The sequence below is a fragment of the Notolepis coatsorum genome (assembly GCF_963971535.1).
Source record: "Notolepis coatsorum genome assembly, chromosome: 12".
Lineage (NCBI taxonomy): Eukaryota > Metazoa > Chordata > Actinopteri > Aulopiformes > Paralepididae > Notolepis > Notolepis coatsorum.
The window spans coordinates 66,759,125-66,774,163 of record NC_140176.1 but is presented as its reverse complement, the minus strand read 5'-3'; the positions used below and the strand labels follow the sequence as shown (position 1 = coordinate 66,774,163).

The following is a 15,039-nucleotide window of genomic DNA, read 5'->3' as shown; positions in this document are numbered from 1 at the left end:
TCGCCCCCCATAGGATCTATAATGATTATATTGATTAATAAAAATACGAAGGTTCGAACGTCTGTTCGAAGCGAAGTTCGAATCCTAAAAACAGGCTTCGGGGACAGCTCTATTTCCTAACAGCATTCTTCCAGCAGAATAGGCTGTGCTTCTGCTGAGTTCTCATGGTGATCATAATATAATTTCTCTTGGAAGTGCTGCTCTGTTATCTGCCACCTGAGGAGTCACAAATATTCTGCCATTCTGCTAGGCATGGTTATCCGTCAACCTAATGTACTGTAAATATCTGTACATTAAAAACATTTCTTCCAGGGAATCTCTTAGTTACATCAATAACTACCAAGCAAAAAAATATATAACCCAGAACAGTAAACAAGTAACAGAAAAGAAAATTATAATAAAATAATACAAAATATATTACTAATACAAACATAATTAATGACATTGTTAAATAACCCAGGCAATGTTGTTCTTACACATTAACCTTTGCAAGCTGGTGACTTGCCGGTGATTTGTTAATTTGTCAAATTTTACAATGGTATAAGATTTGATATTCAAGATTCAATATTTTATTGCCACTTCCAGAGGTTGCCTTCCTAATTTGTATTAGTGTGCTCAATATAAGGACATATAAAAACAAGGACAAAAAAGTGTCATAGATACGAAGAGCATAGATTGAATTGGTCTTATACAAAGTGCTGTGCCTGTGAGTCACCACTAGGGGCAGAGAGGCTGAGTGAGTGAGTCAGTGATATTATGTACACATGCTGTACATACAGTACAAACACTGCCCCACCCCCCAAAAATACCCAATACTATATACAGCAGTGAGTGATACACAAAAAAGGACAACTGGGTAAATACTAATTATTATTATTATTATTATTATATGAGCCCATGCAATACTACTGGTTAATAGCAGTACATAATGGTTGAATTGGCAATGCATTCAGTGTCTGAGTTTGAGATCTAAAACCTTGTAGAAACAACATTTATGTCCTGAATCAAAAGCAACCCTTGGTCATCATTTGAAATGTCACCTCCAATTACTTCATTTAGTGTTGCTACTACTGTTATTAGTGTGGCATTGGGGTCCAGCAACCGAACTAGAGGCACGTTCACACCTTTTTCCTGAAAGATGAGATTCTGCAAAGTCATTGCCTGCATTGAATCAATGCCCAATGAAGGGAGGGGTAATTCATCACTCAATTCACTCTCGTCAATACCAACGGTTTCGCTGAGTAGAGATCTGACATAGTCTTTTGGCGAGACTGAAACCGTTGCCTTGGTCTGTGAATCCATCCCTTTGCTTTCTTGAAAGGCTTCTTCCACTAATGCGGACAAACGCATGGTCAGGGCTGCATTTTGAGAAAGGACATTATATCTGATGTTTTTGAAGTGAAACCGACAAACAGCCTGTTGGGGTCTGTTAAGCACAAGGCACTGTTCCAAACTTCTATAGATCTCAGCCACATCCAACACCATCATCCCCTTTGCTTCCAGAAATCTTTGAAAGTGCCTCTTGTTCAAGAGGAGACCAAGGTTCAGTGCTCCCCAGTTGATAGATTGCCCAGGAAGCCCACATTTCCGTCTATAATGACAGAATGTATCGAGGAATGTGTTGGCGGCTGCGTAGTTTGTCTGCGATGCATTTCCCAGAAAAGCAGAGATGGAGGAGTAGCACACAAAGTAATCTAAAGGGCAGAGCTGTGTCGCTTGGTGTAGATGCAGAACACCATTCACTTTGGGCTTGAGAACCTTCTCATAGAGAGATTTGTCGAGGGTCTCAATCAGGCCATCGTGCAGGACAACCGCACTGTGAAACACTCCTCTGATTGGAGAGGAGGGGAATTTCTGTCTGATGATGCCGATGGCCTTGTGCACGTGTCCAGAGACAGATACATCACACTCTATGCTGGTGATACATGCCCCACACTGTTTCTCCAGAGTGTGTATCTCTTGCTGCATATCTGACGTGGGGCTGCTCCTGGATAGGATGACAATGTGTCCTCCTCCTCGGTGAGCAATAAACTTGACTGTTTCAAATCCCAACCCAGTGAGACCACCTGTAACAATGTACACAGCCCTCTGTCGGAAAAGCTGTTTTTTGGTCTGTAGCACTGGAATGTCGGACAGTGTACCTTTGACACCCTTTGCCAGTGTCACAACAGGCAGGGTCTTGGAAGTGAAGTATGACTCTGATTTCTCCAAGAGAAGGATGCCATGGCTTTCGGATGCCACTCTCTGAAAGGTGAAGTTTCCTAGAGCAAATGATGTCCTGTCCAAGTACATTGACTTGATCCAACGGTAAATGTGTGGCATGTGTGCAATCAAGGTTCCCGTTTGTAGAATGGTGGACATTTCAATGGTCTGCATGTGTACGCTTTCCTTCACATTTTGGAGCACATCTTGAGTGAGCAAACACTGAGACTGAGATTCACAGATGATGACGACATTTCGCACACCAGGTATATTGCCAGATTTTTCAATCAGGGATTCATCACATGGAGGTAGCAGGACAAATGTATCTATTTGATTAGCATCTGCAAATGTTCTATTACTCTCTGTACCAACAACTTTCCATCCTGATCTGTACGCTGTGAGAGCCAAGACCTTCATCAGAGCAGAGTCAGGACAGGAAGATATGATTCCTAACTGTTTTTTGACTGATGGTAATACTCTATGCAGTATCTCCCATGCCAGCACAAAGTATGAAACACAGGGCGTTTCTCTGAGGAATGGGAACTTCTTTGCACTGTAGCAAACTTCCTCTGGAACGGTGACCTTGGTGGCTGCCACAACAGGGTAACATGAGACAACGTGATCTCCAGCCTTCAATCTCTTAACATCCTTTCCGACAGCTGTAATAGTGCCACTGAAATCCAGAGCAAGTAGCTTGTGGTTCTGAAATGAGTGTTTGTTCCAGTAGATTGCTTGGCCAAATTTAAAATGTGGAGCACTGACAGGAAAGTAATCAGAAGAATGAGCACATATCTTACTGACCTGGATGTCAACTGACATATCACTGACATGCTGGTCCTCAGAGTCTACAGGAATGGCAGACAGCTTTGTCATTGTATATGCATCAGAAGTCTGAAGGATGCAGGGATCAGATGATGTGGAGATGAAACTCCTTTCTGAACTGTCAATAATTTGCCCAGGGGTATGGACAATGGAGGGTTTTAAAACCCAGCCATCTTTCACCACCAACTCTGGGTATTTGCTGCCAGGATATGATCTTAAGACCTGAGCCAGAGCTGTGATGTCCTCAGTGGAGACAGAGCCCATGTCAATCAGCTGAAAGGAAAGATCTGGCATCTCTGCAGCAAATGCTCTTGTCATGCCAGACACTGCAAAGCCTGGGCTGATGTGGTCTACTGTGATTTCGGATGAGCAGTAGGTTATTGCTCTGATGGAGTTTGCAAAATCCTTCTGTTTCAGTTCAAGGACTATTTGGCGTAAAACCTCACAGCAGCTTACCAACTTCTGCAAAACAGCATCAGCTGCGAGGGATGTCAGGTCTTCATTTCCCCACAAGAACAGGACCTCCTCAAAGTTTTCCTCAATATCTGTGATGTTGAGATTTGCCAAGAGAGCAGGGAACCCATGGCTCAAGATATCCTTTGTATGTGTGAAGGAAATGTATCTGGAGCTTGAGTCAAGGTGCTGTTGCATGGCTTTGGCAATCCCTAACTGGTCGCAGAAGACCAAGGCCTTAGGGGGATGAGAGGATTTGATGTCTTCACTGACAACCTTGTAGTCGTTGTGGTAGAAGTAGTCCTCAACTACATGAGAACGACTTCCAAGGTACTTGATCTGCACATGCTTGATCTCAACCAACACTCTGCCTTCTTTATCTGTCAAGCAGCCACATACATCAATGTGATCAAGACCCACATCTGTGGCTCTCAGATATACAATCATCTCATCTTGCAGGGGTGCAAAGACCGTCAAACTACCTATCTGGGCAGGAAAGCCAGGCCGTCCAGCAAATGCATGGGCTACCGTAGCTGGCAGAAGTTGCATCAGGAAATCGAGAACAACAGGGTGGATGCAGTAGTCATGCAATTGAGACCTTAACTCTGTTGGAACTGTGATGAATGAAAAACACTCCATCAATTCTTCTCCATAATGCACATCTCCCTTGTTTTTGAAAATGTCCCCATACTGAAACCCAACTTCAGAAAGGTATCCATAGAACTTGTCAGCGCTCACCACATATTTGCATCTTTTAGAAATGGAGTTTAAGGAAATACTTTGCTCCTCAATGAGCCTTTCCCGGCTGCAAATGATTGTACCAGATGCATAGACTGCAGATGGAGAAGATATTGTGAAATGTGCTAAATTATCCACAGGCTCTAGTTGCACTTTCATCTTTGCTGCATTCTGGGTTAAAACAAAAGGACTCTGAAAATGTATACTAAGTTGAAGTGTGTTCAGAGGGACCTTTGGTTTAGCACTTGCCAAGAAAGCAGCCAAACCCAACTCAACATAGAAGGCACCAGGGATGATGGGTATGCCATTGTGTTTATGCTCATGCAGGTAGGAGGAGGAGTCTGACAACAGATCACAGCTAAACATGTCATTGCTGGTCTGATTCAGTACAGGGTGATTACTTGCCGTAGTTTGCTGTGCACCTCCAATGATAACATCCCTGTAAGAGCAGTCAAACTGGTACCTTGGGAAAGGCAATGGACTTGTCTCATGTCCTCGGTAGAACTGGTTCCAATCTACCTGAACCCCCAGTTCAAACAGCTCAGACACAATTCCCAGCATCGTTTCATGATCTTTCTTTGGCTGCACAGAGGCGAGAACAGGGGTGTTATTTCCCAGAGTTTCCATGATGTTCCTATGGAGCGCCCTCCTTGGACCGATCTCTACAAAGACTACATTCCTTTTCCCTTTGGCTGCTGATCTCACAGCCTGCTCGAAAGATACTGGCTCACGAATGTTTCTGGCCCAATAATGCCCTGTGACAAAATCCGATTGCTCTACCTCCCTGCCTGTGACCGTAGAGAACAACTCTGTCTTTACATCATTCACCTGTAAGCAGCCAATACTGTCTTCTACTTTAGACAGAATCGGGTCCATCATGTGGCTGTGGTAAGCAACAGGGACATCCAGAACTCGAAGGAACAGATTCTGATTCTTGTCTGAGCTGCCTAGTTCTTGGTGGAGACTTTCAATTGCATCAGCATTACCTGAGATGGTGCAAGACTGGGGGCTGTTGAAGGCAGCAATGCTAACCTTAGAGTAGCGAGAAAGACGATTCATTACCTCTGACAAAGCCATGTTGCTGACCACCAGCATTTTACCTCCTGTGACTTGAGTCTGGAGAGTACTGCGGTGGTAGATGACCTTCACTGCATCCTCGAGAGACAAGAGGCCTGAACAGTGAGCAGCAGCCACCTCTCCAACAGAGTGCCCAAGAATGGCATCAGGTTTCACCCCCCAGTGCTTGAGGAGGGTGGCAATGCCAACCTGAATAGCAAAGAGGAGGGGCTGGACAACATCTGGTTTTGAGAAGACACTCTCAACCTCACTCTCAAGTATGTCCAAGATGTTCAACCCACTGAACCTCTGGAACAGTTTCTCAATCTCTTTGATCTTGTCTCTAAATACAGTTTCCTGTTTCAACAACTGCTGACACATGCCGTGGTAAGTTAAACCATTCCCACAGAATACAAAGACCAACTTTGGATCTGAGTATGAAGGGGTAATCTTTTTGCGTTGGGTAGATTCTAGTTGATTTTTAAGATCAACTAGAGATGAAATCAGGACAGCATTTCTGTATTTGTGTTTTAGGTGGCTTCTCCGACAAGCTGATGTGTATACCAGAGAATTGAGATCAACTTCGTTGTCTGCATCTACCTGTTTAATGGTGTCTTCTATCATCAAACTGAGGGATTTAGGAGAATTTGCTGACATGACAAAATACTTGTCCCGTTTCCAACTGTTCTTTTTTTGAGGAACGTTTGAATGTTGGTATTGTTTGACAATGGCATGTGCATTTGTTCCCCCAAAACCAAAGTTATTAATCCCTGCAACTTTTTTATGAGAGCCCACCCACCTCTCTGTTTCCGTAGGAACTTTTACATTTAGAGCTTTGGCATCTATGCTGGCACTGTCTTCAGAGTAGAACACAGAGGGAACAATGGTTTCATGCTTCATCATTAAGAGTACCTTAATGAGCCCCGCCACTCCAGCTGCAGACTCGGTGTGTCCAATGTTGCTCTTCACGGAGCCAATGCGGAGTGTCTCTGAACCGGGCGGTTTGGCTTTGGCAATGGCATTTGAGATACTCCCTGCCTCTGTCGAGTCCCCGATGGGGGTTCCTGTACCGTGAGCCTCTATGTACTGGACACTTGCAAGGTCAGACTCTGAGTAGATTCTGCGCAGCAGCTCCTCTTGTTGAACCATGGAAGGCTTGGTGATTGGTGTGACTGTGTGGCCATCTTGGTTGACTGCTGTCTTGCTGATGACACCCCATACATGGTCACAGTCCTGTATAGCCTGTTTGACATAATGAATTGTACACTCTTACAATATTGTGATAACATAGTTGGTCATATACTGTAGTTGATATTACACAAGCTGCTAAACTGCAAACAATTCTGTATTAGGTCATGTTGAACTATTGCCTATTACTGCTCTGATTGGCCAATCAGTCAGATACCAGCCAATCAGTGAGAGGACTGAGCACCAGCAACTTAGTAGTCCTATCAAGCATATATTGTCTTGTGAACAGAAGGCCATTCCCCCTTAGCCTACTGAGAGTTGGCTGTGCTCCTATAAGTAACAATCCACAGCAAGCAATTTATGACATAATTGTAGTGGATATTTAATGCACTTTCCCCTCTTACATAAATTAATACAGTTATTTGTATCTTATCTTACCATAAATTGTATTAATAAGACACTCTTCAAAGTACTCCTCAAAGTACCTCCTCACCTTGGCTGACACTGGAGTCCTTAACACCCTCATCCTTCCTGACCTGAGTGCAGCCATCGACACCATGAGACACAACATCCTGCTCACTAGACTTGAATCACTTGGTATTGAAGGCACCGCACTCAGCTGGCTTCAGCCCTACCTCTTCAACAGATCACGCATTTCACTTTACAACCATTTCTCTGTTTCATCCACTGTCACACAAGGTGTTCACCTAGGTTCCCTACTCAGCCCACTCCTTTCCATCATCCACATCCTCTCTCTCAGTTAGATTATCTGCCATTTCAACCTTGATTTCCACTGCTATGCTAATGACACTCAGATATACCTCAGCACCAACTCCCCCCACAACCCACCCCTATCTCACATCGACTCCTGCCTGGATGCAACAGAATTTCCTCAAACTCAACAGTGACAAAAACTCCACCTCATCGGCTCAAATTCCACCCTCAGCAGAATCAACAACCCCACACTCACCATTGTCCCTCCTTCCTCCCAGGCACGCAACCTTGGCATGATCTTTGATTCCACCCTCTCCCTTGAGCCCCATATCAGTCAAATTGTCAAAACGTCTTTCTACCACCTTCACAATATTGCAAATATCCGGCCCTCTCTCGCACATCCTGCTGCTGAAACACTGATCCACGCCTTCATCTCCTCCTGCCTTAGTTACTGCAACTCACTCCTCTACGGCATCAGTGCTGCAGCTCCACCAATAGACTCCTACTGGTCCAGAACGCATCCGCCAACCTCTAACTCACACCAAATCTTGGCACCAAATCAGTCCATCAGTCACCACACCCACCCACCCAACCTCCTCCAATGTACAGTTTCTTCCCCCTCGAATGTATATATATTTTTTATGATCTCTTTCTCTTAAACAGTACTGTATATTTGTATATCTTGTATGTCATAAATGTCTTGATGAATTGAAAATGGGTGACTATGATGTAAACAAGAAGAAAGTCTTTCTCTGGTCTGCATCCGCTTAACAATTGTTTGTATTGAGCCGTACTGTATTGTACCCATTCTGCAATCTGTTAATAAAGTTTTCAATCAATCCTAAAAGACATCCATCAGCTTCCTGTCTCTCACCAGATCAACTACAAAATCCTGGTCTTCACCTACAAAGACATCAAACGGCCCCTCCATTATCTCACTGACTTCCTCTCCCCCTACCAACCCTCTTGGTCCCTCAGATCCACCTCAGCCTTTGGGGACAGCATTCTCCAGGGCAGCTCCCAGGCTCTGGAACTCTCTTCTCCAAACAAGAGACTCAAAGTCCCTCTCAGTTTTTCAATCCTGCCTCAAGACCCATCTCTTCTCCTTTGCCTTCTCTTAGCCCCCCCCCCCCCCATCCACTCTTGTGTGTTTGTGTTACGTCTGTCTGTTGTTTGTCTCACTAACTCCACCCCTTAGTGTAAAGCGACTTTGAATTATAGAAAAGTGCTATATAATAATTTATTATTATATTATATTGAAAAAAGATCCAGAAGAAAATCCATATTGGTGGCCCTCTAACATAAATATTGTTATATTATATAACACTTTTTATAACTATGTGCACAACCTGTCATGACAGTGTTTTTAATTAGGATCGGCATGTTTGCATAATGCAGACCTTGTTCAGCGGCTTCAGCAGCACTACCCCACAGCCCTCTCCTCGACCGTAGCCGTCTGCTCTGCTGGAGAAGGGTTTGCTGGTGCCATCAGGTGAGATCATCTTCGCCTTGCTGAGCGAAACAAAGACTCTTGGCTCCATGATACAGCTGACACCCCCGCATACGGCCATCTCACAGTCTCCTGATTGAACAAGAGGTTATAGCATAGAGAATAATGCAGTTGTATTAGTAAATGAGCCTGTATGGCTCTGACAACTGTCTGGTGAGAACCTTGTGTGAAAAACCACCAATAGAATGTTTTAATTGACACCCATGTGTGTTTTATCCATTGCATTTCCAATAGCTGTCATGTTCTTTAGGATCATGAAACTGAATCACGCCACAGAGAAGCTTGTAGGCCTACACTTGCTTCAACTGAAGTAAAAACATACAAGGTTTTTCATTTGACAGCAGCAATATATGAAAATATCAAACATCGGACCTCCGTGGATAAACACGCACACATTCACAAACACACAGACGTGCACAAACACCTATGTATATTACACATTGTCCTATAGGCGTATACTGTATTACACATTGTCCTATAGGGATGCAAAACAATATTGCTTACCTTGTTTTATGGCTTGACAAGCTAAATGCAGAGCAACCAGGGATGAGGAGCAGGCACAGTCTATGGACATGGAGGGTCCAGTGAAGTTGAAGGCGTATGAGACTCGGTTGGCTGATATACTCATGGCCAGCCCTGTACCGGTCCAGTGGTTGATCAGAGTCGGGTGCATGTGTGCAGCGTTTTGTTCATAATCTCTGTTCATTAGACCTGCAGTGAATCATAAATATGTTAACACCACGTACGTTAATATTTAGTTTTACACAAGCATATCTACTAATGAGTCACAACATTGTGTCTGAAGCGTTATCAATTAGGGAATGTCAGGTGATATGATTTGATCTGCAAAATTGGTCATGGATCAGCTTCTGTCTGACCTACAACGTCTAAAAACCATGCCTGTTCTACTTCTATTCTATTAGTACATCTATTCTATTCACACATATGCCGACTACATGTATCTTTTGCTCCTATGTCCGCCCACCACAAACACAGGAACTGTCTAACCCTTGTCCCTGTATCCCTGTCCCCATATCCCTGTCTCTCTGTGAGTGGATGTCTCGTGGTGATGGCCAAAGTGGTAGATGTCTCGTGGTGATGGCCAAGATGGTGCGATCTTCTCTACGTCGCCCCCATACTTCAAATGGATCCGAGTGGAATACATACACGGACACATTCATCCAAACGGAATATGACTCTGATATTTTGAGCTCCATGCCTTGACATTTGGCCTTTATCCTATTTTCATACTAGCGTTTGTTTCCTTATGCTTTTTCTTTTGTTGTTGTTGTTCTTAGCTCTATTCTATTTAAATCTTAAAAAATTATTAAAATCTTATGTACCCCACATTGGGGGCATTACCTTGTGATTTCTGGCTTTACAAATACATCTGATTTTATTTGATTTTATTTGACATTTAAAACCTGACTGCGTTCTACTTCAACAAATAAGTGTCATTGAGCACCCAGGCCATCAGGATGCTCAATGACACCATGCAACACTAGCCCACACACATCCACATGCACATTCACCCTTAACATTCACTTTAGACACTTTAAACACTTCTTAATATTTGTATTTGATCTATTTATTACTAAAATATTTGCACTACATCTCTACCTCATTTGAGCGTTTTTGCATTTTGTTTGCATTTTGTACTTTAGTTTTGTATATTTTGTATAGTGTTTGGTCTTTATTCTTTTTACAGTATGAAGCACAATCTCAGAAGGCTCATACAGAACCAAGCTTTTCACTGTAATGTATGTGTACCTTATATGTGACAAATAATAACTTGAAGTGCCATTACGCTAAAGTATTGAATCATAGATACAGTTAAAGATAGTGTACTTTTTTCTGCATTACCCAAAAACACTCCTGTCCTGGTACCATTGGCCTTCTCCATTGGTATTCCAGCATTCTCTAAAGCCCTGTACACACACATAAGAAGTTGCTTCTGTTGGGGGTCCATTTGCTCCACTTCGCGGTCTGTGATGCCAAAGAACTTGTGGTCAAAGTCGTTGAACCTGGGGAAATGAACAGCCATTAGGTTGGTGAAACAGAACTCATAAGCTGTTGTAAAACAATTAAATGCACCACTCACTTCATCTGCTGGGAGGTATTGCATTTATATGTATGACCGATCAGTCAAACATTGTTTTTTCATCTTCCCCATGTGGTCACATACAGTATTGAACAGAAAAGTGGTACTTGTGAATTGAAATATTACAATTGACTGAGAATAAATATAAATACAGTTTAACTTTGGCATTGAACCTTGCTCTGTATCTAATTCCTCCCTGTAACCCTCTAAAGCCCACATAGACAAAGGTTTGCCTGGACATAGTGTTATATCTTTGCCAATTATGAGCTTATACTTTGAGTCAGTATCAGATGTTATACCTTTTATGATTCAGGGGAACCTACACTTTATTTCTGGTGCAGTGTAAAGTCACTAGCATACATTATCTTTGTGTGAGCAACTGAGCATACAATATTGTACATACAAAAATAAACACCCAGTGAAAAAAACATGTGTTTTTGAAATTTGGTGCAAATACACCTTTTCCTCAGTGAGTGAGAGCCATTTATTTGGATATTGTCCTGGGTGTTTTTAGATTTAATTTAAACCAGCCAAATATGAGAGCAGGGACCAACTGTGATCAACTGCAAAACCACAAATAGAAACACCTGGGCAAGCATAGAAAACACAACCAACTGCCTGGACTAGTTTTGCAAGATTGCTTAATTTATGAACAAGGACGGGGATTACATGTATACGTTGTTTCTGTAATCTGATTGACCGGTGCCTATATAGTAACTTTATGAAAAATATCTGGTTACATGCTGAATGTTTGAGGGGAAAAGCCGTTTAAATTGTGAGATCATAGACACATTAACCTAATTTTAGACACAAAATAATGGTTGATACAGGTTATAGCTATGCTACCATTCAAATCCCAGTCTGTAAAGTGAATTGAAATGTCCATTTAACTGCATATGTTATTGACTTTGGGGACAAAGTCATCCAAAAGTTAATGAAAGTAATCAGATTACGTTACTTTGTGTGTTCCAATTGGATTATGTTACTGACTACAGGTAATATGCAATATTTAAACAGATTACCTTTTCAAAGTAACCTTCCCAAGACGTTACGTAATAAACCATGTGTCGAAATTGAAATATTTATCATTCATTGGAATTCAAATGATGCCAGATTAAAGAGCGTACTGTACCCTTCCATGAGAGCAGCCTTAGCCGTGCAGGACTTTCCTGCTTTGTTGTCATCAGGATCATACCAGCTGGTGAAATCAAATCTCTCTTTGGGAATTGGTGCAGAGCAGTTCTTCCCTTCTACCAGAACCTTCCAGAAATTGTCAAGCCCCTCTCCTGTTTGAAATAGACACATACACTTCATCAGTTTGTATCAATGCAAAATATACAAAGATATATATACATATACACACAACATGTTCAAAATATGCAATACATATTTTATATACAAAATACTATATATACTACAATATACATGTATATGTTTGTATATACTAATAATTTTTTTTAATCACATTTATAATCATTTGTGTAATGAGTAGGTATGAACATCAAATCAGATGATAACGTGGGTTGAGACCTGCGTTTTATTTTTATAAACCCATTGGTCATCATGTATTATTTGTTGCACAAAAACTGACACTGTGCAGGGATAGTGCCAGTCAAGTACAGTATAGGTCTAACTGCTGAAGGAAACGTGTTTTAACCTAAAATAATTCCAATTCACTCCATTTCAGCATTGCAGTGAGGGAACGTAAGGCAAAATATTGAATTGTATTATTATTATTATTTATTAATTTTGTTTGTTTGTTTTCCAAATCAAAAGGTTTACCTCCTGGAAAATTGCATCCTATACCCACGACAGCAATGGCATCTTCCGCTTCTTCCATGATTGCTGTACATTACTGTGAAGTGCAAAGAGGAAAAGAAAGAAAAGAAAGAATCAATCATGAGGATCAATATCACAGCATTACATCCAATTTAAATAATTATGTCAAACTCAAATTGATGTGTCATATATCCATATGTCACCTTACCGTGTGCGTGTGTATTTGGTAATGGTATCACCCTCACACCTCCAGCTGATTCTTATAGTGTTCGTTTTGTTTATAAAACATTAATGATTTACTGTAAAGGTGGCCATGGAGATGAAGGCCTTCAATGCCCACCTGTATGGCCCCTCGTAAATGATTGGACCACGTGTAATGAGCAAATCAAGGAGTAATAAAAGAATAGGGTGACTTTAGGTCTTGTTTCATAGAGGCTATCACTTTTGCATGAGTAACGAATAAGCAGGGCAGGGACGTCATTTGGGTATGGCAGCTGCCATACCTTGGCTTCATGGTATACATCTATTTTTTTTATTTCCTAAATAATTAAATCAATAAAAATAAGAAACTAATTAAAGCCAGCCTAATAGCCAGCAATCGTTTTAAAATGTATGAGCATTGTTCCCAGAAAATCTTCTCTACATACAGCCTACCACTGTATGAAGTAGGGGAGAAGAAGCTCTCAATGTTGCCAAGTCAAATGTGGTTAAGATGCTATTCTGACAGTTGAATAAAGCTGGCATTGATTCTGAGAGAATATATTTTAATCCTCCTTTTGTTTTTGTTCTTAAAGCAGCCAAGCTGCAAAGACAACAGGAGCTTGTGTGCTTTTGCTGCATCCTAGCGCACACAGTGTTTGATGCTGCTACTCAGTTCAGTTATTATGATAAAACACAAACAGTTGTTGATGCTGCTACTCAGTTCAGTTATTATGATAAAACACAAACAGTTGTTGATGCTGCTACTCAGTTCAGTTATTATGATAAAACACAAACAGTGTTTGATGCTGCTACTCAGTTCAGTTATTATGATAAAACACAAACAGTTGTTGATGCTACTCAGTTCAGTTATTATGATAAAACAGCAGCAGCTATTTGTATTTTATTTTTTTATTATTTTTTAAACAAACATAAACAAACATGACAACACACGATAAGATATACAAGCATTAGTTGACAGTGCACATCCAATGAAATCACATTTTAATTAATTGTCTTATATAGGATATACCCTTAATACCTGTTATCTAAAAACCTACACACATATGCTCCAGCTCGTACCCCCCCCTCCCGGACCCCCCATTGGATAATCCATCCACTTTCCCTCGCTCCTAACCAGACATTACCATTATATGCTAGCTTTTATTTTCTCCACCACTTCTAACCACAATGTCATTTTGGATTCATTGAGACCCAAAATTCTTGCTGTAGATATTTCTTGATAGATCACATCGAGATATGTAATAATCCAGACCTTTCGGCACATTTTTTCCGGTTGAAACCATCGTGATGCTATCAGCTTTTTAGCCACTGTGATACCCGATAAAACCAATCTCTTTAGCTGTGGATGTACTGCACACTCAAAAACATCATTCAGTAGTAATACAGAGGGGTGTACAGGTATATTCCAAGTTAAGAGATTTGATAATTGCTGGGTCACCTCTTTCCAGAATATCTTAACTGGTGGGCAGTCCCAGTACATGTGCATAAATGTCCCCTCGTCCCCATTTGTACATAAGGAGCATTTGGAGTCTTGTATAAGACCCATTTTTTTCAGTCTTATAGGAGTCAAGTATGTCCTGTGAATATAGTTAAGATTGATTTGTTGATGGTCCGGGTTCCTTGATGTGAGTCGAACATTTGCCCAGGCTTCTTGCCAATCAAAATCACTTTCCAGGTCTGGTATATCCCTCCTCCAGACGGAGTCTAGGTGGAGGGTTTCATATGAGGACGTTAGTAATTGATGATAAAAATCTGAAACAAAACCTCTTGATGTCTCTCTTTCATAGAAGAATTTGTGGTATCTGTGGTGTTCAATTGGTTTCGTTAATGGAACACCTTGAGTCTTCAAACATAACAATAACTGTAAGTAAAAAAGATGTGTGGACTTGGTGAGATAAATTTTTTTCCGTATTTCTTCATAACTACAGAAACCCTGTTTGTTAAAAACATCCCCTAATGAGTGTATGCCTTGCTTTTCCCATATAGGGAATCTTATAGGTCGTTTTCCAATATCCGGATCGCATGAGTAATTATGGGGCCAAATTTCCGTTCGCAATGCTTGATTGATAGTTTAGTGTATGCTATGTCCTTCAGTCTATGTGGGGCTACTATGTTTTCTTCTAATTTTCTCCAGGATACTAATGCTTGGGGATCAAACCATGTTGTCAATGGTCTTAATGTGTACGCCTTAAAATAGTGGAAAAAATCTGGAAATGCCATGTCACCGTCTGCTTTATTTCTCTGTGCGGTGGAT

The 15,039-nt window shown here is 41.4% G+C and overlaps 1 protein-coding gene across 1 annotated transcript in view; it reads right to left on the bottom strand.

The window, feature by feature from the left end:
• Positions 1-12,624, bottom strand: part of fasn2 (fatty acid synthase 2) — a gene marked incomplete at both ends in the record, with an annotated part of 35,650 nt that extends 23,026 nt beyond the window's left edge. The window contains 6 exons of the mRNA XM_084325857.1: positions 1,041-6,513; positions 8,574-8,755; positions 9,188-9,394; positions 10,547-10,707; positions 11,917-12,070; positions 12,567-12,624. Coding sequence (XP_084181983.1) covers positions 1,041-6,513; positions 8,574-8,755; positions 9,188-9,394; positions 10,547-10,707; positions 11,917-12,070; positions 12,567-12,624 — 6,235 coding nt within the window. The remainder of the gene's footprint in view (positions 1-1,040; positions 6,514-8,573; positions 8,756-9,187; positions 9,395-10,546; positions 10,708-11,916; positions 12,071-12,566) is intronic.
• Positions 12,625-15,039: the final 2,415 nt, after the last annotated feature.